At 46.5% G+C, this 26154-nt stretch overlaps 1 protein-coding gene across 1 annotated transcript; it reads right to left on the reverse strand.

Moving 5' to 3' along the window:
* Window positions 1-1411: 1411 nt before the first annotated feature.
* On the reverse strand, window positions 1412-14592 carry RCN1 (reticulocalbin 1). The gene is made up of 6 exons (XM_006048342.4): window positions 14142-14592; window positions 9157-9350; window positions 7983-8161; window positions 6269-6329; window positions 3457-3656; window positions 1412-2590 (listed from the first exon to the last, which is right to left on the reverse strand). Exons 1-6 carry the CDS (start codon window positions 14393-14395, stop codon window positions 2483-2485), a joined length of 996 nt encoding a protein of 331 aa, XP_006048404.1. The 5' UTR covers window positions 14396-14592; the 3' UTR covers window positions 1412-2482.
* Between the last annotated feature and the right edge of the window lie 11562 nt (window positions 14593-26154).

Here is a 26154-nt window from a genome sequence, read left to right on the forward strand (position 1 = left end):
GCAGAAGCAAGAAACATTGTAGGATTCTCCCCTAGAGCATTCAGGAACACAGCCCTGCTGAGGATGCCATGGTTTGATGACATCACTGGCTCAACAGACATGAGTTTGAGCAAACTCCAGGTGACAGCGAAGGACAGGGAAGCCTGGTGTACTGCAGTCCATGGGCTGCAAAGAGTAAGACACGACTTAGCTACTGAACAACAGTCCTGCCAACGACTTGATTTCAGACTCCAGCCTGCACTGTGAGTTTCTGTTGTTGAAAGGCACACTCTTCTATGGTAATTTATATAGCAGTCCTAGGAAACAAATATAAATGGCAATATGTACATACCAAGCAGAAAATAAAACAGGGAAATGTGGACTCAAATGTTGTCATTGTTTAGTTGCTAAGTTGTATCCAACTCTTTTGTGACCCCATGGACTGTAGCCAGGGGGTCGTGGTTCCTCTGTCCATGGATTCTCCAGGCAAGAATACTGGAGTGGGTTGCCATGCCTTCCTCCAGGGGATCTTTCTGACCCAGGGATCAAACCTGCAGCTCCTACATTGGCAGGCAGATTCTTTACCACTGAGTCATCAGGGAAGCCTGAGGGACTACTACAAATAATGGAGTTGGGAAGGTCCCCTTTGAGGAATCATGTGAGTTACCCCAGGATGTGTGAAGTGGGGGTTCCCAATGAGAAAGGACAGCAAGTGCAAAGGGCCCAACTTGGAAATGAATTTGGTGTGTTTGAGGACCAGAAAGTCAGTGAGGCTGATGTGGGAGGTGAAACCTAGTGATGCTGATGAGGTGGGAAAGGACCAGATGCTATAGGGCCTGGTAGGCCTTGGGAGTCCCTTGGATACCAAGGAGATCAAACCAGTTAATTCTAAAGAAAACCAACCCTGAATATTCATTGGAAGGACTGATGCTGAAGCTGAAGTACCAATACTTTGGCCACCTGATGCAAAGAGGAGACTCACTGGAGAAGACCCTGATGCTAGGAAGGCAGAGGGGACAACAGAGAATGAGGTGGTTGGATGGCATCACCAGTACAATGAACTTGGGCAAACTCTGGGAGATAGTGAAGGACAGGGAAGCCTGGCGTGCTGCAGTTTATGGGGTGGTAAAGAGTCATCAGGCACGACTTGGCGACTGAACAACAGGCCTTTGCAAGAAGCCTAGATTTCCTTCCAGCTGAAACTTGTCTCTGAAAGGTCTTACAGGTAAGACGACCTGCAGTTTCTCTAATTATCATAGAGAAGTACATGTTAAATAGGTAAATATGAGTATGTCCTGAACATTCTAGTAGTTGGACTTTTAAAATGTAGAACTTCTTTAACCTTACTCATGTCATCTCATCCCTCTGTTAAATTCTCTATCAGCAGAGAATAATGTCACAAATGGTATGTGTGAAGTCAAACACCACAGGACACAGTAGAAAATCCTCAGAGGGATCCTTTATTCATTCACTTTCTACTTAAAAGGTGGAATTTCAACCTGTAAAAGTTCTTTCCAGTTTAGCCAGTGGCTTGGAACACTACTTTGTCAACTCCATGGTGTAAGTGGTCCCAGGGCAGGTTGGAAGGCTGTGGATTCACCAGACTGGAAGAGATGGGTTCCGGAGCTCCACTAGGCAGGTTTCCCTAGGACCCCACTCTCTATTCCTGTCCGAGGTCAGCAAGGAAATGGATTGGATTTCTAGTCACTTTTTCAAAGATCAGATCTACTTCATTTACATGTCAAGAAGAATTTCTCAAGTATAATAAAGTGTTAACCATTTTCCTATAGTTCTTCAAATGCCTGACATTCATCTTTTCTCCCTACATTTAAAATTCCTTTCTTTTTCATATTACCTTTCTTAATTGCTTCTTATTGTAAAAAAAAAAAAAAACAAAGACAAAAAAGATGGGTGGATCTGTTGTGCACATTAGCAGGTTCATACAGAAAAATGCACAGAGGTTTATATGCCATTTACAGTAACAGCTCAGAGTACAGTCAAGAAGGAAGAATTTGAAATAATCAGCCTTGCTCTGAAAGAAGCCTGTGTAGGAAGAGATACCACTGAAGCTTAATCAGAATTTTCCTTTACCAACTATGAACAGTGGCAAATGTAAAAAAATCTGCAGTTAAAATGCACAGCAGTCACTCCATTATACTGTCCTCTCCCCACCTACCCAACTTCTGAATAATAGGGCTTTTCAAATTTCATTCTTCTTTAGTTCGAATTTCATGGAAAAAAGCTAAAAAGTCATGTTTTAGTAAGGTATCCCCATAGAGCACTGCAATTTACCAAGATTTTAATGTGCTTGAAGAGAAATGTTACTCAAAGAAGAGTGGTATTTTCCAGCAAATATTGAGTAAAAAACAATTTTAACCCCAATCTGAGGTGATAAATTTGCTTTCTGTGGAGACATCACTGCTGTAAGTGAGACAATTGTAGCAACCATCCAGGACAATAAAAGAAAGGCTATGACAGTCTGTCATGTTATGGTGAGTGTGCATCAGAGCTCATCGTGGTTTTTGGTGAGGTCTTCCCCATAATTGGTAGCTTGGCTTCCAACAAACATGTTCCAGTTGTCTAAGATCTCCTCTTTAGTGAGCTTTTCATCCTAGAGGAGAGAAGAAAGCACTTTGTCACAGAAACTCTGAGTAAATAGCTCAGCCTGACACTCATTATTCATTAATCTGCAACATTTAAAATATTACAATTCACAATTAAGAAAGTGCTGGGTACCTCTTTCATCTACCATCACTGCTCTGCAAAACCCTAAATGGAACAGCCTCCTGCTATAAACACTGTGCTAAAATATATGGGAAAAGTCCTCAAGGAATTCAGAAGCCAGAGTCTGGTTATGTCTACATGCAGAGCTGGCATTCCCAAAACAGGCTCTGAAGAATTCCACTTCCCTTTTATGGCCTGACTGCAGAACCTGACTCTCTCCCGAGAACTCGGAGCAGTGATCAAAATGGGAGGAGGCAGGACCTCTTTCACGTCTTGTGTATTTGCATATTGACCAGTGGATGTTGGCATCGGAGCCAGCACAGTAAGCTGGCCTGATGCCTGGGCCTTCATGTGATGGGATCCCTTCTGCCTCACATGCTGCAGATGTCTGATGCGAGTCTGCTGAAGGAATGAATGGATGAAAAGCTGGTCCTAGGGTGATGCAGGGCATACCTCTTAAATCCTTGCCTGCCTACAGCCAACAAAGTGACCGGCACTGCGATCCTAGATGTCAGTGAACCTAAGTGCAACCCACAACAGGCTCTCTAGGAATAGGAACATCTGGCCTAATGAGCTCACTGCGGGTTATCGCGATGTCGGCCAAGTTCACAGGTCTCAGATGTAGGGCAGGAGTGAGAGAGGTCAATAAGGGCACGGCCACACAGGCCAAGGCAAACACCAAAGAAGCAAACAGAAGCAATCTTATGTAAGCTGTCTCCCTTCAAGGAACGGTTCCAGAACACTGCGAAATACCTTGTTTTTGTCTGACTCGTACACCAGGTGCCTGGCCTCGGCCTGCGCGTGGTCGTAGTCTTGGGGGAGGATCCAGTGACGAATCTCATCTTTGTCCAGCTTCCCATCCTTGTTCAGATCCCGGAATTCATTAAACTGCTCCCGTTCTGACAGTACCCAGTCTGGCTCAGGGCCACTCTCCTCGTGGGAAAACATATCAGCTAGAAGGGAAGGCTGTTCTTGGTTATGAAGACCAGTGGGAAGGTAAATCTAAGAAAACCTGACCTCCAGCAGTCGAGACCTAACCAGATACCTGAGGGGGAGTCTACTCTTGGGTAAAGAATACAATGATTTATCTTCTCTAAAGGCCACTGAGCGGAAGAGAAAGAACTGTGCTTGGAAGCCAGAAGGTGAATTCTGCCTTTGACTTAGTCCAGTGCCTTGTCTAAAGTGGAGACAGTAATTTATTATTCAAAAGGTTATTATCAAGGTCAAATGGGACATTTCTGTGAAAGCCCTCTACAACCCAGCCTGGAACTATACAGGTGAAAACTAATAATAATGACCAATACCAGCACTTTCTATGGTCCAGATGCTGTATGGAATGCATACTTTTTTAAATTTGAGTTTTCATTATAATCCTATGAAGTAGGTGTTGTTATTCCCACTTTATAGATGAGAACACTGAGGCACAGCCTTAACCCAAGGAGGACCCACAGCTAGCATGAGACTGTAGTTGACTATACAGGAACACGAGCACTCTGCTTCCAACCCATAGTCTTACCCACTGTGTTTATTACTATTGCTGTTTATATCATTTCCAGAGGGCTTTCACATATATTTTACTTCACCCTTAAAGCAATTTTATAAGACAGATCAATAACCTTGTTTTACAAAATGGCAGGGAAAAGGAAAAAGGCAAAGCTTATCCACTGTTTGCTAAGCCACTAGATTTTCTAGGAAAAGAAAGATACCTTGTGGGCAATTTCTCTTTGAAGGAAACAGCTTGGAAATGTCAGGTGGCAGAGAGAGTAGACAGATAGTGAATGAAGGAAAAAGAGAGGCAAGACTCTGGCTGGGTTCAGCTACAAGTAGACTCACACCGTCCTGGAAACATGGTGCTGTGCCTTCCCGTTTTACAGATGAGGAGACTGAGGCTTATAGGCTTATACGGAGTGATTACATGACTCCCACAGGGTCACAGAGTTAGTAAGTGGAGAAGCCAGGAGTCTTAATTCCCGCGTTCTCCCCACTGTATCATGTCACCGCTTGTCCCTGCCTGTAGAGAAGGCTCCTCCCTAAAGGAAGTAGCTTGCTAGACCAGACACCTGGTCTCTAACAGCAAGTCGCTCAGAATTCAGTTTTCAAGAACAATGCCCCCATCAGCCTCTCTGCCAGTGTCCAGCGCAAAAAAAATGTTTCTTTTGGCAGTCACTCAAGAGTTTTGCCCCCCGCCCCCCATGCACCTTTTCAATGCAGATCAGGAAGAGAGTGAGGCAGAGCACACACTTGAAATCAGAAGAGCTACACCGTCTTAATCACCCTGCCTTCCCTTCAAGTCTAATTCCCTCACCACTGGGTGTGCGGGGCTCTGAAACTGCCCTCACACGCGTGTGCACCAGGCGTGAGACAGGCTGCAGTGTGCACGCTGACGATGGGGCTGTCAGCACTGATTGTGCTACAGAGGGAAAGCCACCGAGACGGCTTCAGTTACTGAGGCGAGAGCTGCTGTCACCAGACACAGGAGGACAGCGTCTGCTGCTTCACACCAAATACAATTCCGAGTGGCTGGCAGAAACTCTGCTCTCCTTTACAGCAGGTACTTGTTCCTGTGTTTGGGGGGCAGAGTTAAACAAGCACGAACCGGAGACTGACGGCAACGTGGGAGCTGCTTTTATTCAAGGTAACTGACTGCGTCTACTCAATATCTGCACAAAAGTTATATCCATCCCACCCCTCAAACGATTTTCCAGCTTTTACTTTACTGACACTTGGGAAGAGAAGAGCTATCCTGAGAAGGTGGCCTGCAGCTGGGGCCATGTGCCAAACCTCCCAAGCAGCAACTGCTGAGGATCAAATGGAAATATCCATGCTGCCTCCTTTAGTCCCTCAGGCTGGAAGGGCTCCTGGGCGGCTGGGAAGGGCTCTAACTAGGAGCAGTGGTTTCTGACCTGGGGGCTTAACTGGAGCCTCCTTCGACCAGGGCTCAGTTACCTGCAAACGCACTTCTGGATGTTGCTCAAGTGGAGGCCTTCAGAACAAAAATCTGGGAACAGTACTCCCAATGAAAGACCAAAAACCAGAGGCATAAAACAGCCATATGTGGTGAGACTATGCATTCTGTAAAAGGGTTTACCTAAGGAGGAACGCCTTTCTGCAGACAGCTTGGGCCTGTAAACAGTTCTGCTGACCACAGCTCTGTCTACTCCATTTCTAGGCCCCGCTGGCGAACAGTCTGCTGTAGAATCTGTCCCGAGACTGTCCGCTCTAGCCCCCCCTCCCCAGCTCTGGGATCTCTAGTCCCGTCTCGCAAAGGGAGAAACTCCACAGTGTGATGAAGAGCGCCTCTTAGAGCCGTGGGGTTAATGCTGGCCTGGGCTCTTCTCCACCAGGAATGCCTCCCTGAGGCACTGTATTGCCTGCAAGGCAGTGCGCTGACCCTGCACCCCGAGGACTGGTGTGACAAGTCCCTCTCACTGGGAAGTCACAGGAGTGACACCAACAGACTTGCAGCTGCTGCTAAAGGAGACGTCTGAGGAAAAGTAGCCAGACATGTGGGTGGAGAACTGGTGCCCAGTTGGGACAGAGGAGCAAGACTCCAGGCAGCACTCACCAATATACTCATCCTGATCCACAAAGCCATCCCCATTCTTGTCGATGTCCTCCAGAGTTTCCTAGGAAGCAAAGGAGAAGAGATGCAAGATAGCTCCGCGCTCTCAATAAATCTAACTACTGTCCTCCTCTGTCTGGCTTTTATGGCTTGAGGACTTCTGGCTCGTCTCCTGACCTCCCTGGGCATTAGTTTGTGATCTGTAAAAGAGAGGCAATGCTTTCTGTCCCTCCTCCCCCAGCCTACGATTTTAAAAGCAGAACACTCTCTGCAAATGAAAATGTACCTATAAGCCCAGACGTTCTCTTATTATGAAGCTCTGCCAGGCTAACCACCTCCACTGTCCTGTCTAATCGTCTCTGTGTACTGTGACGAGTCCAGTTTGAAACCCACTGGACTAAAATGATCACCAAGATAGATTCCATTGCTAACTGGACCATGAACACCAAGGTGATGTCAGGAAAATATGAACTGTGAACAACTGGAAAATAAAAGTATATCTGACTTGAATACATTTGGGTGGCCAATAAGTAACAGCGTATAGAAAATCCCGAACAAACGTTTTGGCCACCCAATATTATGTTGTGTATTTAGTACATTTGGCCTCTAAACTAGGGTTTTTGTTTTTGTTTTGCTAGGGTAAGTAATTAAATGAGTCTACTGTCCACTGTCACAGAAACTCAAAGGCGTCCTGAAGAAAACAGCCAACCTGAGAACTGAGTCAATCCAGAAGCACATAATCCACTTCCCCATCTTCACTGTCTTCTGGCAAATTAGCCATCACTAAGTGGATGTTGGGTGTTAAAGGAATGATTCTTAGAGCCATTGCCCAGTCCTCAGGGTCACTGTGGTCATAAGGATGAAGCATCCATAAGTGAACCCATCCAAGACTGGAAAACGGAAATAGTCCAGGGCTGGTTGTTTCCCAGCAGCAAAACAATTGGAACTGCCTCAGGATGCCTGCCCTGAAACAGGGGATCGGCATTTGCTTTAATGTCAAGGAAAATGAAGACACTTGGGACCCGACAAGACACTATGGAAAGCAAATACACTCCAAGGGGAGCACCCTTTCTAGACATGGTCTGACTTTACATTTCCATATGATTTAACAGTCCAGTGCATTCCATTTCTGAGTCTTATTCTAGTTTCCTCAAAGCTGGCAAATGAGGCTAGCTAGTTGCTCACTAAACCCATCTGCTCTTTCTCGGCACACATCTAAACTGTCAGCGTAGGAGCCCATGTCAAATGTCGGAGCTCATGGAATGTAAAAGGAAGGGAGGTGTCATTTCCTGGCCAGTACAGTAAAGGCATACTGTGCCTTCTCCTCAGTCCTTCTCTTCTTCGGTCTATCAGATGAATACAGGGGATTGGCCAGGATGACCCCAAAGCCACAGGACGGTGGAGGACAAGATGGAAATGGCCTGGGCCAGCACTTGAGAACCACCCAGAAGGGGACCATCTGCCCTGGACTCGGTATAAGCAAGAACTAATTTTCGGTTATTGTGTTGAATAGCTGGGATTGGGGGCTACTTGTTACAGCAGCTCCCCTCCCCTGACTCATCTCCTGAGTACACAGGCATTCCAGTGTATTCCACTTCAGAGTCCTTGTCCAGTTCCCCTTGGGCTGAAGAACATTCTCACTTTGCAAGAAAGGATAAGGTTTTGGTGCTGCTTTCGATTCGGTCTTTTCCCAGTCCAGGCTCTTTGGATATCTTACCAAAACCACAATTTCCTTCATATGCTCAAACTCCTCAGGATGCAGAAAGGCGGTGAACTCCTCCCGGGTGGCTGTCTGATCACTATCGAGGTCTGCAGCCTTGAACCTTCTCTCGTCCCGTGGCAGCATCTTTTTAAAGGTGTGATGATCTGAGGTATCCTGAAACTCTGTGGGGTTTCCTGCAGGATGTGCACAGAAACATGAACACTGAGCTACCAAGGAAAGTGTTTCCCTCCAGATCACGCCCCGTGGTATTTAATATGAAGGGCAGAAGGTCCTGATGTGTCGGGTTTCTGAAACATTTGATTTCAGAATGCCTCCAGTGTCTGTCCCTCCAGGCCACCCTACAGCCAGGCCCTAAAGGCTTGTTAGGGACATTATAGCAAGTGGTGGAAAACATAGGCTAGAGACCATATTAATATCCTACTTCACTTTGTAGTACCCTACTTTCATCATACTCTTTGACACAGAACATACAAAGGCTCCCTAATACCTGGAACATCTGTTCTAAGTTCCTGCAAATCTTTCAAGACCTCTCTTAATCTAGCTGGGAGTGTGTGTCTTTGGTTCTCCTCAGGCCTGTCCTGTTACATATGGCCTCTACGAGGCAGCCATCTAGCATGTCTGCACCCCATGCTGGGCACACACCACTCCATCATTCCTCCCAAACAAGCATGTCTTATGTCCAAACCTTGCCCACTGCTGAAGGCATCGTTGCACCTTTGACCCTCCAGCTGACCCACCTTTCCCACTCGTCTCCATCTCTCCAGATACAAATCCATTCTTTAAGGCCAAGTTCCCAAACCACCCTCCACCAGGAAGCCTTCCGAGACTGTTCTAGTTTACCCAGTCCTTGCTATCTGAAATTCAGCACACATGCTTCCTCTCTGCTTTGTTCTCTGGGTATGCCTCTGAGATCATAAGCTCAGGTTGGAGAGCAGCTTATTTTTTAGTAGACCCTCACCCCCTTCCACCTACAAGTTCACTCAAAGTAAGCAGCCCAGTGTGTTGTTAGTAAGCAAAACAGGATGTTACACTGTTCTACTTAAGCAGGTTCTACTTAGCAGACTGTGACATCTTCCCGAAGTGGGTAGATATGATGAGAGAGTAATTTCCCACAAGAAGCTTGTTACTCGGGCCCCAGCTGTGTAATCGCTCCTGCAGCACCTCTTACCTAGGTAGTAACCATAGGTGGCTTGCTTGTATTCTTCCCAGGAAATTTTATCGTCTTTGTCCCGATCATAATCCTTCCAGACTTTGGCGACATTATCATAGATGTACCTTTTCTGCACCCGTTTGATCCAGGTTTTCAGCTCCTCGGTGGTGACAAAGCCGTCTCCATCACTGTCAATTCGATCAACAATTTTCCTGTAGTTAAAAAAAAAACAAACAAACAACCCATGAGGCTATTATCAAGGCTTGTGTGATCCTGATCCAGAAAGAGATCAAATACCTGCAGAATCTAAAATGCTTAAGTGCTAAAATAAAATCAATGACCCAGTGATGCTTGAAAGGACCTTAAAGTTTAAGTTTTCCAAGAATGATATGTCTCTCTCCACCCACCCAGTGCCAATAGCAGATGCTAGTGGATCAGGCCGTTCTGTCCTCATAAACCTTGATGTGACCTCAGAATCCTTCTCAACACAGTGCTCTGCAGATAGACACTACCAATTGAGTGAGCTGATTTGTAAGATGAAACCTAGCAGTTTTCCCTGATGTAGTTTAACTCCTTTATTTTTAAAGTAATAAGGGAATAATTGGTACCACTGGAGTCAGAATCCATGTCCTCTGGCTCTAAACCCAATTCAAAAGATGCAAGAGTCTAGCTTGCTAACTAACCCAACAAAAAATAAGTTAGATTTTTATTTTCCTTTATCTCATCACTTTGGATTCAAAGACGAGGAGACCAGATCGCTGACAGAGCAAAAAATGTCAGGGATGAAAGGGCCTTGACATCGTGGAAACTAATCAAGAAACCTGAGCAGCTGCAGGAACCTCAACCTCCTGCTCTTAGGGTGAAGGCCACTATGTCCACTGGCATGTCCTGCTCCACAGCTGGCCCGGGTTCCAGCAACTCCCCATTGGACTTTGCTGCTGCTGCTGCTAAGTCGCTTCAGTCATGTCCGACTCTGTGCGACCCCAGAGACGGCAGCCCACCAGGCTCCCCTGTCCCTGGGATTCTCCAGGCAAGAACACTGGAGTGGGTTGCCATTTCCTTCTCCAGTGCATGAAAGTGAAGTCGCTCAGTCGTGTCCGACTCCTAGCGACCCCATGGACTGCAGCCTACCAGGCTCCTCCGTCCATGGGATTTGCCAGGCAAGAGTACTGGAGTGGGGTGCCATTGCCTTCTCCTAGGGCACCGCATACCCCTGTGCAGAGCAAATGTCAAGCTGGGAACCTCAACAGTGTCCATCTCTTAGGCCAGAGGGCCCACGCTGGGGATGCCAGCCCTGAGAGGAACTTCAAAAACTCCTGAAAGCTACTTCCAGTGTTTAAGAAAGTTTTACCATAGTAGTTCATTTACCTGAAAAGAGGTCATACAGGCTAATTAGGGATTTGTTTGCTTTGGGGTGGAATTTCATCAACTCCAACTTTCTTACCATGAACACAAGTTCAAATTGGCAGTTACTCTTTGATCAGAAATGGAAATGAGTTCATTAGTACTTAAGTCTCCATCCCCTACCTGAACCTGGGTAGCCCAAGTCCTCTTTCTCAGGAACTTGGCCCTTCCTTGCAATTCTGACAGGTCTCAAGATTGAAAGACTGAACCTCAAGTATCTTGCTTCCAGGAAATGACAGCCAAACACAGCAGAATTCTTTCAATACCGTCAAGTGTTTAGCCTACCTACTATGTGCCAGGCGCTGCTCCTGGCAGTGGTGACATGCCCATCAGTTATCCAAAGCCAACTGAGAAGCAGAATCTCAAACCAGCAAAGACCAAATGACGTCAGACAGTATACAACCTGCTTTTTGGAAAGGACAGTATCTAACGTATGCCAAAGAAACATCCAGAACATAGCTCAGCCTGACACATAGTAGGAGCTCAATAAATATTTGCTGGAAGCATAAATCATCCTAACTTCTCTCTTTAAAAATCTCAAACATGAGCTACAGGAAAAGGTAGCTATGATGTAGATAAACCAAATGCTAAATTCAGAACACCAGGATCCTAGTCCTGAGTGATCTCGGGCATGTAACTTGAGTCTCTGTTTCTCCATCTGTAAACTGGACACCTACTTTACAAGGAATGTTGGGAGGGTTAGAGGAGACGGTGTGCACCTTTCCTCACTAAGGACGATAATCCCCAACACAGGTGGATGGAGAACTCAACAAACAGGTAACAGAAGTAAGCAAAGCAGGATGCCCCAGGTGGTCCAGTGACTAAGACTCTGATGAGCTTCCAAAGCAGGGACCCTCAGTTTGATCCCTGATCTGGGAACTAAGATCCCACAGGCCACAACGAAGACCCAGTGCAGCCAAATAAATAAAATTAAAATGTAAAAAAAGAAGCCAGCAAAGCATCGGGGGATCACCCACCAGCTGCCAAAGAAGGCTGCCCAGCTCTGCTCTAGGCAATGACCTCCACGTGGAATAACAGGCCATGGGTGTCAACAGAAACCAAAAATCGGGGTCTGTATGTGAAGTCACTCCAATGCTAAATGTTGGCAAGTAATTTATATTTTTTTCTAAGACTGCACCACATTTGCAACTTCCCCGAAGCCTATGGGTCCCTACTTTTTTGTCTTTGGGGGCCTTAGATCTGCCACGTTTTCAGAATCTATGCGCAAGACGGTGGTGACGAAGCTGCCTGGATCCAGCCACGCTCCCCCCTCTGCAGCCCAGACTTGGAGCTGTGGACAGAAAGATGGCTTCTCACACTCAGCCCGTCCCATACCGCGCCCATCCTTCATCTCCAACCTTCCAACCTGCACTCCCCCCGCCCACCTCTAGCCCAGATTTACTTTGTAGGTGAGCAGTGCGTCTACTGTCCCTGCAGCGGCTCAGGCCAGAGCCCAGAGGCCACTCTAGACTGCTCCCTCCTCTCCCGCCCCACCGAGCCAAGAGCAAGCACTGCCAGTTCCACCCCCACGTGGCTCAGGGTTCAGCCTCTCCCACCGTGCCTGACTCAGGCACTCACGGCCACCCCATGCCCCAGTCCCCCGCTCTGTGCCTCGGTTATGTTCTCTGCCCTGCTGCCGGTCCAACTTTCCTAATGCATTTTGGGATAATAACGTTTCTACCATGTACAGGATAATGTCTAATCTCCACCTCACAAAGGTCCCTCTGTCCTGCCTTGGCCTCCTCGCCACTCCCACCTCCCACTTCCCTGTCCCTTTACTGTCCCAACACCTGGAATCCAAAGGAACAGATTTTAAAACTGTCTATAAGCAGGCTGTTCTTTCTTCAGGAATGCCTTCCCCTGTTCATAAGCCTGGTGACCTCTGAGTCATGCCACAAGCCCTGGTCAGATGGCATCCCAAACCCCCAAGCCCCCGTCCCCAGCCTGAACTTTAGGGGGCTCCTCCTAGATGGGTCACTGGGGCTTTTACATGCCACCATCGCAGCCATTATGCGTAGCATCTGCTCCAACCTCTCTTCTCTGCATATGATTACAAGTACTTTATGGCCTAGAGCATACGGTTTTATTTTTGTAGTTGTCAGGTATCTAACACCCTGCTGAACACACAGCAGTCTTTCAATTTTTTTTTTTTTTCATTAGTAAATGAATGCAGCAAAAGTCTTCATCCAAGGGTCAAATGCATCACCACTAGGCTTACTTGTCCTGCTCTAACCACTAGGCTTACTGGTCCTGATGAAGGCATTACTGGAAGCTTTAGGATGGAAAACTAGAATTCCCTTCTCCAGTTCCTCAAACCTCTCCTCCTCCTCACTGGTGACAAATGGCTGCTACCCAGGGCCCTTGAATAAATCAGCCTCCAAGTGCCTCAAAGCAATACAATGGACTGAACTCATCAATGGCCCCCATTGTTAAGGCTCAAACTAGAAGAGAAAGTACTTCTCTGCAGAATAAAACGTGATTGTTAGGAGGTGACTTTGAAGCTCAAAGATCCTTTCTATCAGCGCAGGCAGATGGTGCACCTACACAATAGGTGTAATTTAGCCTCACAGTCTGTCCAATCACACTGGCCTTTGGTGGCCCCATCCGCACAGGGACGGCTGTGTTCTTTTTCCTTGTAGCAGAGCAGAAAGACCCTCCACCCCTGGGAAGCAGATTCCTGGAGGCCTGGTGCCCAGTAGGCAGGGCTCTTGGGACCCTCCCCAGCCAGGTCTCCATCAGGGCTCAGGCTGGCTGTAGACTCCTCTGTGGAAGGGTTTCCAGAGAACCTCTGACAGCGCTCAAGTGTCTTTCCAGGGCCTGTGCAGAGGGTGCACTGAGATGTACCCACGTTTTGTTTCCGAGGCTTGGTTCCTGACTCAGCTGCCTTCAAGGGTGAAATTCACAACCTGCCATCACACCACCCTCCAGCCTTTTGCCCTCGGCTGCCAACAGAAGATGCTGGAGACAGAAACGAAGGGACCAGTTTCCATTCCCACCCCTCCATCCCTATCTCCTAATGCCCCTCCCTTCTTAATAGCAGGATTCTTATACTCCCTACTTCAGCTATGGGGGCGACTGAGCAGAAGACAAGAACACCTCAGTCCCAGCCCTGGGACACGGTCCAAGAATCAAGCCTCCGCCTGCCCCTTCCTCTTTTATCCATTAACGATCATCCTTGAGACCTTAGCAGTGTCTCCTGCCTCCCCTATTGGAATGGGAGAAGAGAGAAACCAGGAGGGTGGGGGAAGAACTCCTATCATTAAAAGGCCACCGTGGACAAATTCTTCTTTTGTACGCTCCCTCCCCTCTCTTCTGATGCAACCCGGGGGAGGGGGCGGGCCCTGGCCGTCCTGGCTCCGGAGACCGCTGCCACGTTCTCGCCTCCCCGCGGGAAGCCACCCCGGCCCTGGGCGGCGATCTCCATGCAAGGTCCCGGCGCCCGCGGGCAAACTTTGCTTCAGCCCCGCCGCCCGGCCCGCCCGGCCCACGCCCTCGGGTCCCGGCGCCCGATTTCGCTTTCGCTTTGCGGCCGGTGGCCAGCGCGGCTCCGGCCCCAGGGGCCCCGCCGGCACCTGCGGCGTCCCCGAGTGCGGCCTCACCCCAGCCTCTCCTTGCTCTCCTCCGAGGTGAGCTGGTCGAAGGTCTTGGAGTCCTCCTTGCCCAGGAAGGCCTCGTGGTCGTACTGGAAGCTCTGGTTGTCCTCGGCCGGCCGCTCGCCCAGGTCCGAGTCGGGCCGCACCACGCGCTCCTTGCGCACGGTGGGCTTGGCCCACAGCGCCGGAGGCGCCAGCAGCAGCGCCAGCAGCAGCCCCAGGGCCAGCCCCAGCTGGCGACCGCGGCCGCCGCGCGCCATCGTCCAGAGGAGAGCGCGGCCCGCGGGAAGGCTCCGAGCGAGCGACGAGCGGCGGCTCGGGAATGGGGGCTTAGAGCGCGCGCGGCGGCGACGGCGGCGGCGACGGGGCCAGGGCCGGCGCCGGGAGGGAGGGGACTGGCCGACCTCTCGGCCAGCGCCCGCCCCGTGCCAGAGCTGAGGGGCGCGCCCCGGGCGGCGGGCAGGAGAGCGCCGGACGGCCCCGCTCACGAGCCCATTGGCCGCCGGGCTGCGGGGGGAGGCCGGAGCCGCGGAGCCACGTCGCCCGCCCGGGTGGTGGGCGCGGGGCTCGGGTTTCGCCTGGCCCCTCCCCGCGATCTCGTAGCGAGGGGCGGGCCCAGGCGGACTGGGCCGGAGACTGGAGGGCTCCTTAGAAGACCGGGAAGTTCTTTGTCGAGCAACAGATGTTCGGGGGTAAAACTCCCTCTCTCTTTTTCCAGTTCCGGAGAACGGAGAGGAGGAAGGCGCTGCCCCCAGCCCTCGTCCCAACTTCCGACTCAGCTCTAGACCCCGCCTCAAGATGTGCATTTAAAACAAACTCAACCCCACTTAACCAAACTTGGGGTTCCCTGGTGGCTCAGACGGTAAAGAATCCGCCTGCAATGCAGGAGACCTGGGTTCGATCCCTGGGTTGGGAAGATCCCCTGGAGAAGGGAATGGCAACCCACTCCAGTATTCTGGCCTGGAGAATTCCATGGACTGTATAGTCCATGGGGTCGCAAAGAGTCGGACAGGACTGAGCAACTTTCACTCTCTTAACCAAACTTGGGAGTCTGGTTACAAATTCCAGAGACTGGAAGGAGACCCGGGTGGGCGAGGTCTTCTGGAAACCAGGGTCGCAAACCTGGTGCTGGAGGAGGGCCAGACAGATGACTTCAACATGATGCGGGACCATCTACCTTGAGCAGCCCTGTGCACTCCCGCTGCCAGCCGAAGTGCAGGCCCCAAGCAGATCTCAAAAGCTCTCAAAAGAATCAGGATCTTGGATGTCTGCTTTCATTGCTAAAGGATGGCAACTCACTTTACAAAAGTACCGCTTGTCTTGAACAAATCTTATCTGTATCTTTTCATCACTATGTGTAGTGATGAAAACGTTCTGTATCTGGGCTGCCCAATAGGGAGTGGCTAGTGATGACTCAGTAAAGAATCCGCCTACAATGCGGGAGGCCTGGATTCGATCCCTGGGTTGGGAAGTTCCCCTAGACAAGTGTTGTTACCTGGAGAATCCCATGGACAGAGGAGCCTGGCAGGCTACAGTCCATGGGGTCGCAAAGAGGTGGACACGACTGAGGGACTTACAGTTACTTCCTTTAGTGAGCACACCAGACAGATAGCTAGTGTAACTGAGGCATTGATAGTTGAACTTAAATTGAAATTTAAATAGCCACACGTGGCTAGTGGCTATCATACTGGACAGTTCAGGTGGACCACTAATTCTTCGTGTGTCACAGCCTTTTGAAACTCATTGGAAACTGTGGACCTTCTTACAGAAAAATGTACCCAGAGCTGCTGGCTTGAATGTTTGATTGAAGTGACAGAGGATGCATGGCTCTTTGGAAGCCCCACTCGTGTGCCTCAGGTTAAGAATCCCTAGGAAACTAAACTTACTTGTGGTTGAAGAGGACCCCCACCCTCCATTCCCACCTCCCCCTGCCCGGGACAGCTGTACTCCCAGAGCTTTTCCACCATCTTGCTCTGTCCTCCATCCCTGATTCTCTAGAATCCACTGGGCTGTGTTTTTTGCTCTTACAATAAGGATGTCAGGGCATTATCAACAGCAGTATAGATCCAAGTACCCATCTTTTGAAGGCTTCTTTCAATCGGTTAGTGCATAATGATCCATGACCTAAGCACTGGACTAGCTGCTGAGGATACAAAAGGGGAACATGACAGTCATGGTTTCTGTAGAGCTGTAGTGTATGTGAACAAATATTCATTCACTCACTTATTCATTCAATATACTGAGCAGTCAGGGCTAGGCTGGGTACTAATTTACTGAGTAGCCGCAGATTGCAAATCAGCATGACAAGTTAGGAAGGACTCAGTATCATGGACTATCGTGGAGGGGATGGATTAGGGAAGGTCTTCTGGAAGAAGGGACATTTAAACAGAGACAGAAGGTGAGGGGGATAAGCCTGACAGCAGGGGTCTGAATATATGAGAGGATAAGGTCTTGTGTGAATTGACAGCAGCAGAACTTGAGGAGATGTCCCTGTGATCCTGTACCTCCCATCAGCTGGAAGAGAGACCTGGCAGTGGGACATATTCTTTGGTGCCTCACCCCACCAGCGCTGCCTTTGCATGAGACAGAAAGTGCTGTGCTTGAGTAGTGAGTCTCCCACTGCCTGTCCAGAGGTTAGGATTTCAAACAATAGAGAAGCATTACTTTGGGTTTGTAAGAGTTCCCAAAGAAAAGGCATGGCCCCTGAGGCAGGTAATTTAGTACCTTCTGTGCTCTTGGGACAGGCAAGATGAGATTTGTTGAGTGGGGAGAGGGGGGAGGGGGTGGAGGCGGGCCAAGAGGAGGAGTGGGAGGAAGCACAGAAAAAGATCAGAGCTAGAGAAAGAGGATAGTTCAGTTGAGTTCAGTCACTCAGTCATGTCCAACTCTTTGCAACCCGGTGGACTGCAGCACGCCAGGCCTCCTTGTCCATCATCAACTCCCAGAGAGTTGGTGATGCCATCCAACCATCTCATCCTCTGTCATCCCCTTCTCCTCACGCCTTCAATCTTTCCCAGCATCAGGGGCTTTTCAAATGAGTCAGTTCTTCGCATCCAGTGGCCAAAGTATTGGAGTTTCAGTTTCAACATCAGTCCTTCCAATGAATATTCAGGACAAATCTCCTTTAGAATGGACTGGTTGGATCTCCTTGCTGTCCAAGGGACTCTCAAGAGTCTTCTCCAACACTACAGTAAGGATGGAGGAAATGAGAAAGTGGGTGGAGACTAGAGACAGTCTTTACTTTTTGCAGCATTGCCAGCGGCAGGCCCTGACCCCAGGGATTGAGAATTGCACATCCTTTGCCCCAATTCTAGTTGGTTTTCTGCCAGACATTAGTAGTTTTCAACAGTTAGATTGTTCCAGAGGTAGTCTTGGGTCCCGTGGGAATTACAAGAGACTTCCAGCACTGCTGTGCAGGGGGAAGTTTACATCATTTCCCCTGAGCTTGCCTACATTCTCTGTTTGGTATCCATTTATTATTTATTTATTTGGCTGCATAGGGTCTTATTTGCATCATGGGGGATTTTTCGCTCCATTGCACAGACTTTCTATTTGTGGCATATTGGTTCAGTATTTGGGGCACATAGGCTTGGTTACTTCACGGCTTGTGGGATCTTAGTTCCCCAACCAGGGATTGAACCCACGGTCGCCTGCATTGCAAGACAGATTCTTAACAACTGGACCACCAGGGAAGTCCCCTACATTCTCTTCTTTTATATTTTCATCCCTCTACTATCCTATAAGAGTTAAGTCCTCTCAACCAGAGGGTCAGGAGTAAGTGCTGATATTAAACAGTCAAGGTGTTTCCCTGTGTAATTGCTTTCGTTCATCTCAAAAATTGCCTTCTATTTCTTCCTATGTGCATGTATAGCTAAGTATGCTGTCATTTTTAATCTTTATTTTTGATGAGGCAAAGGAACCAGAAGCAAAAGGAGTGACATTTAACAGCAGGTTGTACCAGTGGAAAGGAAAAGCAAATTTCAAAAAGGTGAGCTAGTATGCTAATCTGCTATTTCTGGCTGCAAATAATGTCATCAAAACAAAATCCAGCCAGAAGTTACTAAAACAATAGGAAAACCTTGTCATCTATGGAACAAAAAGTCTCATGTTAGATCAGTTTCAGAGTGTTTCATTCAAGTGGTTTGATGACATCAGTAAGGAACCAGGTTTTCTGTTTCGTTTTTTTCTCTGAGAGGCATGGGGGAAAAAGTGTTTTCTCTCTATATTGGGAAGAAGATTTTTCCAGCAGACATCCCTTCACATCTCATTGGCCAGAAGTGTGTCACAGGCCTATGCCAGATCCAGTAACAGGCAAGGGGACTGGAATTTCCAGGGCTGATTTAGGCAAATCACGATTCACTTCCTGGGGATGGAAGATATGTAGCTTCCTGTGAACCACGTGGTTAGAGTTCTGTTGGCAGGGAAGAGCAAGTTGATGGCTGTGTCTACTAGGAGCAATCATGATTAACTGCTTTCAGGTTTAAAAGCACCTTGAGCATTCTACCTTTTTCTACTTCTCCGCTCAAAATTGCACACATTCTTCAAGGCTCAAGTCAAATGTCACCTTTCCCTTGAGATTTCCCCTTATACCTCCAGTCAGAACTTATTACTTCTTCCTGAATATGCCCAGAACCTTTGTCTCTCACACATAACCCTTTTTACAGTCTGCATTGGGTTAAGAAATTTGCCTTCTTTGTTTTCCCTAATTCTGAATTCCTTGAGAGGAAGGACCACATCTGATTCATGTTTATGTGCTAAGTCCAGGGACCAGCACAGTTATTGCCTTTCGCCACAAGTAGATCCCCATAAGACAGATTCACCTTGAGTCTGGGGACCATTATTGTTGGTTCATTGTATACCCAGCACCTAGGGCAGTACCTGGTGCATGCCCAAAAGGTATTCTGAATAAATAGTAGAATAATAATAACTACCAATCTCTACTTCTGGTCAAGGTGGATGAGAAAAGGCACTGGATTTACACTTCCACTTCAAACAGATAAACAAAAAAACAGACAAAATATATGAAACAACAGTTTCAATGGCACTGGTCACCAACAATGAAGGACACTAGAAATAAGTAAGGTGACTCCTACCATGGTCCCAGTTTGCTTTTCTTCACATATTTTCCAGGGTACAATTCAGAGAGGAGAAACTAAGATGAAGCATGGCAGATGCCCTGAGTTGAAAAGAGAAAGGTGACCAAAAAGATTTGGTCCAGGGACCAAATCAGCCACATTTCTTAAGAGACAGAACCAGACAACAGACAGCTGCACAGAGACCCCAAAGATCAGCAGGGGGTCCCCTTGAGTATTCGGTAGAGTACTGATCAGTGCATCCATGAGCCTGAGGAGTGAACCATCTGAAAAGGTGAGAAGGAATAGTGAGAGTCAGGAATGATGCCTGTTCCCAACAGCTGGACTGGAAAGCCAGCTCCTGGGGCACTGGTAGAGTGTGTACTCAGGAAGGTCTTGATTCAGTGGTAGGGAATAATTAGCCGCAGTCAGAGCACTACTCCAGAAAATGCGTGATGAGCACAAAAGCAAGACTTGAAAAAAAACCCAAGAAAACGTTTCCAAGTAACTGAACTTCATCCCAGGTAAAAAGCTCAAGAAAAACCTTAGAGGAATGCAAAAAATATCCAGCACCCAACAAGATAAAACACAGTTACTAGCATCTAGTCAGATACAAGAAGGCATGGAAACATGACCTGTAATCAAGAGAATAATCAATCAAATAAAACTGGCCCAGGACAGACACGGGTGTTAGAGTGAACAGGGAAGACCATTGAAAGTTATTATAATTGTATTCAGTATGTCTAAAAGATTCAGAAGAGACAATGAAGATATAAAAATGAATCAAATTGAAACTCCAGAGGTTAAAAATTATACCTAAGATGAAAAATACACTGCATGGTTATAAAGAAAAACCATTGCTTTCATTTACGTTACATACTGAATACTCTGAATACCACTATATTTTGCCGCCTTTGACGCTTCTCACCACCAAATGTGTCTGGGGTTTTCCCAAGCAATTCTGCAGCACCACCAGGGTCCTAGTTTTACTCAGTTCTGACATATCTACCCAGAGATGTCAGATCCCACAGGTTAAATGTTCAATCTTACATGACTGTCTCCCCACCAACTTCAGATGTTGGTTAGAAGTCCAGGTTGTTACATGTGCTTCTGACTGATTGTCTATAGATTGAATCCCCTCCTTGGTCCAATTAATTTCCTAGAATTTTTCACAGAACTCAGGAAAACATTTTATGTATTTGATTATTAAAGGGTATAACTCAAGGATGGCCAGATGGAGGAGATGCATAGAGCAAGGTATGTGGGAATGGACATGGAGTTTCCATGTGTCCTCTGGACTTACCATTCTCTGAGGACTTCTGTGTCTTTCTTGTTGTTCAGTCACTGGGTGTGTCTGACTCTTTGCAACCTCATGCACTGCAGCACGCCAGGCTTCCCTGTCCATCACCAACTTCCAGAGCTTGCTCAAACTCATGTCCATTGAGTCGGTGATGCCATCCAACCGTCTCATCCTCTATCGTCCCTGTCTCCTCCCGCCTTCAATCTTTCCCAGCCTCAGGGTCTTTTCCACTGAGTTCTTCGCATCAGGTGGCCAAAGTGTTGGATTTTCAGCGTCAGCATCAGTCCTTCCAATGAATACCCAGGACTGATTTCCTTTACAATTGACTGGTTGGATCTCCTTGCATTTCAAGGGACTCTCATGAGTCTTCTCCAATACCACACTTCGAAAGCATCAATTCTTCAGCACTCAGCCTCCTTTATAGTCCAACTCTCACATCCATACATGACTATTGGAAAATCCATAGCTTTGACATGCAGACCTTTGTCGGCAAAGTGATGTCTCTGCTTTTTAACATGTTGCCTAGGTTTGTCATAGATTTTCTTCCAAGGACCAAGCGTCTTTTAATTTTCGTGGCTGCAGTCACACTCCGCAGTGATTTTGGAGCCCAAGAAAATAAAAATCTGTCACTGTTTCTACTTTTTCCCCATCTATTTGCCATGAAGTGATGGGACCAGATGCCATGATCTTAGTTTTTTGAATGTTAAGGCTTAAGCCAGCTTTTCCACTCTCCTCTTTCACTTTCTTCAAGAGGCTCTTGATGGTCTAGTTCCTTTTTGCTTTCTGCCATTAGAGTGTTATCATCTGCATATCTGAGGTTCTTGATATGTCTCCTGGCAATCTTGATTCCAGCTTGTGACTCATCCAACCTGCTATTTCTCATGATGTACTCTGCATATAAGTTAAATAAGCAGGGTGACAATATATAGCCTGATATACTTTTTTTCCAATTTTGAACCAGTCCATTGTTCCATGTCTAGTTCTAACTGTTGCTCCTTGACCTGCATACAGGTTTCTCAGGAGGCAGATAAGGTGATCTGGTATTCCCATCTCTTTAAGAATTTTCCAGTTTGTTGTGATCCACACTGTCAAAGGCTTTAGCATAGTCAGTGAAGCGGAAGTAGATGTTTTTCTGGAATTCCCTTGCTTTCTCTATGATTCAGCAGATGTTGGCAATTTGATGTCTGGTTCCTCCACCTTTTCTAAATCCAGCTTGTACATCTGGAAGTTCTCAGTTCATGTACTATTGAAACCTAGCTGGAAGGATTTTGAACATTACCTTGCTAGCATGTGAAATGAATGTTCAAAAGTAGTTTGAACATCCTTTGGCATTGCCTTCCTTTGGGACTGGAATGAAAACTGGCCTTTTCCAGTTCTGTGGCCACTGCTGAGTTTTCCAAATTTGCTGGCATATGGAGTGAAGCACTTTCACAGCATCATCTTATAGGATTTTAAGTAGCTCAACTAGAATTCTATCATCTCCACTAGCTTTGTTTTAGTAATGCTTCCTAAGGCCCACTTGACTTCGGATGCCTGGCTTTCTGTGAGTGACCATATCATTGTGGTTATCTGGGTCATCAAGACTTTTTTTGTATAGTTCTTCTGTGTATTCTTGCCACCTCTTCTTAATCTCTTCTGTTTCTGTTAGGTCCTTGTAGCTCACCAAACCCTTTCCTTTTGGGGCTTATGGAGGTTTCATTACATAGGCATGGTTGATTAAATCATTGGCCATTAGTGATTCACTCATGTACCAGCCCCTTTCACCTCCTTGGAGTCTGGAAGTTGGGGGATATGGCTGAGAGTTCCAATCCTATAATCACACGGCTAGTTCCCCCATCCTTCGGCACTTTACAAAATCATCTTATTAAACTCAGAGGTAGGTGAAAGGGACTTGTTACAAATAACAAAGGACACCTTTATTACTCTTATCATTTAGGAAAATCCAATCTGTGTCAAGAAGGAGACAAAGACTGAATATATATTTAATAAAACAAATCACATTGTCACAAAGGCATTAGAAAATATTAATGCACTTGAAGGCAGAGCAATAGAAACTGTCCTAAAGGAAACACACAGAGAAACATGAATTAAAAAAATAGAAAATCAGTGATACCTGGGACAATTTCAAGTGGCCTATTATATGACTCTGGTTTTGCTAAATTTTCAGCATATGACTGACTCCTAGTGAAGGCCTGGTGGCTCAGATGGTAAAGAATCTGCCTGCAATGCAGGAGACCTGTTTTGATCCCTGGGTCGGGAGGATCCCCTGGAGAAGAGAATAGCTACCCACTCCAGTATTCTTGCCTAGAGAATTCCAGAGGAGCCTCGAAGGCTATAGTGCATGGGGCCACAAACAGTTGACATGACTGAGCGACTAACACTTGTACTTTTCACTGAGGAACTAACCTGAGCAGTTTTGCTAAATATTCAGCATAGCACTGACTGCTAGTGAAGGCATGAAACATACCCAGTCATCACGTTATCTTGAAACTCAGTGTCTGAGGAATTTGGAGGGGAATTTTTACAGCTTGTCAGCATTGTTTTTGAGATTTCTGGAGGACTTTGCTCTTATGGATCAAGAATACACTTACATGACCAGGCAGGTGCTCTTTGGGGCTCCTTCGTTCTGAGGTATTCTGTACCTACAACAGTGGTTCCTCACCCAATAGATTAATTGAATTTTATTATGACTTTTACAGAAAGGGGGACAATAGGCGATTCTTTCTGACTTTTCCAGACCCATTCCTGTGAGATAGCCTTTGGTTGTTGATGCATGTCTTTAATGTCGTATATTGCATCCTTTTCCTCTTCAGTTCAGTTCAGTTGCTCAGTCGTGTCCGACTCTTTGTGACCTCATGAATAGCAGCATGCCAGGCCTCCCTGTCCATCACCAACTCCCGGAGTTCACTCAGACTCACGTCCATTGAGTCAGTGATGCCATCCAGCCATCTCATCCTCTGTCGTCCCCTTCTCCTCCTGTCCCCAATCCCTCCCAGCATCTGGGTCTTTTCCAATGAGTCAACTCTTCGCATGAGGTGGCCAAAGTATTGGAGTTTCAGCTTTAACATCAGTCCTTCCAATGAACACCCAGGACTGATCTCCTTTAGGATGGACTGGTTGGATCTCCTTGCAGTCCAAGGGACTCTCAAGAGTCTTCTCCAACACCACAGTTCCTGTAGGTTTTTATAAACATTGTCATCTGGGGTCCTGTGAGTGTTCTTTAGCAATCAGCTCTGTAAACTTCCATTGATAGTGTGAAAAAGTGTGCTTTCAACCCTAAAGCAATGCAAAATTATGAAAGCAAAGTTAGAGCTAATGAGCCAACATTGGTCACAGAATGGAATTATAAAAAGTACTCAATTAACCCTAAAGCAGAAGAGAGAGATTTGATTTGTTGCCATTTCCTTCTCCAGGGAATCTTCCCAACCCAGGGATCAAACCTGGAGCTCCTGCATTGCAGGCAGATTCTTTACCAACTGAGCCACCAGGGAAGCCCATGTGTGTGTGTGTGTGTGTGTGTGTAGGATATATACATATATGTGTGTGTATAAAATGCAAGCAACATTAAAAAAAAAAAATCCCAAAGCAGGTAGACAAAGAGAAAAGGCGGGGTGGGGTGGGGGGGGTTGGGGGGGGAGCAGAACCTAGAACAGATGAGACAAATAGAAAACAAATAGCAAGATGATAGAATCAAATCTAGCCATGTTAATGATCACATTAAAGGTGATCATATAAACACCCCAGTTTAAAAGGCAGAGATTGTCAAATTGTGTAACATAGTGATTACAGCTACATGCTACTACAGAAAATACACCCTAAATATTGAAAAGACCCTGATGCTGGGAAAGATTGAGGGGCAGGAGGAGAGGGGATGACAGAGGATGAGACGGTTGGATGGCGTCACCGACTCAATGGACATGAGTTTGGGTCAACTCCGGGAGTTGGTGATGGACAGGGAAGCCTGGAGTGCTGCAGTCCAAGGGGTCACAAAGAGTCGGACACGACTGAGCAACTGAACTGAACTGAACTGATAAGGACACAAATGGGCTAAACAGTAGAAAGATGGGAAAAAAGAACATACTGACACTAATCAAAGGAAAGTTGGAGTGTCAGAACAAAGAACTTTGCCAAGAAAAAGTGGCGGATTCATGTTGATGTATGGCAAACCAATACAATATTATAAAGTAATTAGCCTCCAATTAAAATAAATAAATTTATATTAAAAGAAAAAAAAAGAAAAAGGAAGTCTTATTATAATCACATAAGGGTCAATTAATCAAGAGAACATAACAATCCTAAATGTCTATGTACCTAATGGCAAAACTGCAAAATAAATGAAGCAAAAAAAAAAAAAAAAAAGAGAGAGAAACAGACAAATACACAGTTACAGAAATTTTTAAAAATGCTCTCTTAATAACTAATGGAACAAATAGGCAGAAAATCAGCAAATAGTAGACTTGAATAGCACTAACTATGCTTGAGCTGATCGACATTTCAGAAAATTCTACCCAACAAGAGTAGAATATACATTATTCTCAAATTCACAAAATTTGCCAAGATAGAACATCTTCTGGCCCATAAAATGTCTCAATCAATTTAAATGAATTCAAGTAACATAAAGTATGTTCTTGGAGTGGATGGGCTGGTTAACTACCAACTGTTGGGTTTCATAATCAAAGCAAAACTCACTAAAGAAAAGACTAACTTCAGGCAATCAAAAAATTAGCTTGGCCTTGGGACTCTCAGTTTCAGATCCAACAATAAAAGATCTTGGAAGTTGTCATTCCTGACTTTACAACAAGAAAAAAGCTGAAAAGCAGGGACTTTTCTTGGACTCACCAGAAAAGTGAGGTTTCAGGGCAAACCACCACCATGAATCTGGAGAGAGAAGTGGCTGCAGATACTCAAGGTCAAAATCAGCTTACCTGAGCAGAAGCTGCCAGAACCAGAACCTGGTAGGAACAGTAGAATAATCATGTTGATAAATGGCTGAGGCTGTGTGTGGACTAACAGGAGAGACGGACTCCCCTGGGGGCTGTTATCTTGAGAGCAGGGGGCAGATGTTTTGTGGTTTTACCTCCAAAAACCTCACCAGGTGGTGAAGTGCCAGGAAAAAAATCATTTTATGTCCCAGCATGTAGACAAGGAAAGTAACCATTTTGAAATATGCCCAGAATTTTCTCCATTACACAGGACTGACTACTCCCCAGTGAAAAAAACTTTTCAGAGCCTCATCTCATCTTGGGAAAGAGCACTTAATAAAAATTACTGGAATATATTTGATTTAAAATGTGTTAGTTTCTGCTATGCAGCAAAATGAATCAGTTATACATATACATATACATATATCCTCTCTTTTTTAGATTCTTGGGGAAAGAGCATTTTCCTGTCTCCAGCCCCTCTAGCTTTTCTGTATCACCTAAGAGGGAAGGGATAGCAAAGAAACATTTGTTAAAGGTTGCAAGCCCACAGGAAGACTGAAATTTAATCATAAGTTTATAGAATGCTTCCCTTCCCCCACTCTTTGCCACCACATTAACAGGGCTCCTGTATAAATGAATTACTGCTGAAAGAACTGAAGAAGGAGTTCTTAGGGAAACCCAAAGACAACAGAGGAGATTTTAAAAAAAGAACTTGAGAAATTTGA

The sequence above is a fragment of the Bubalus bubalis genome, chromosome 16 (genome assembly GCF_019923935.1).
Source record: "Bubalus bubalis isolate 160015118507 breed Murrah chromosome 16, NDDB_SH_1, whole genome shotgun sequence".
Classification (NCBI taxonomy): Eukaryota; Metazoa; Chordata; class Mammalia; order Artiodactyla; family Bovidae; genus Bubalus; species Bubalus bubalis.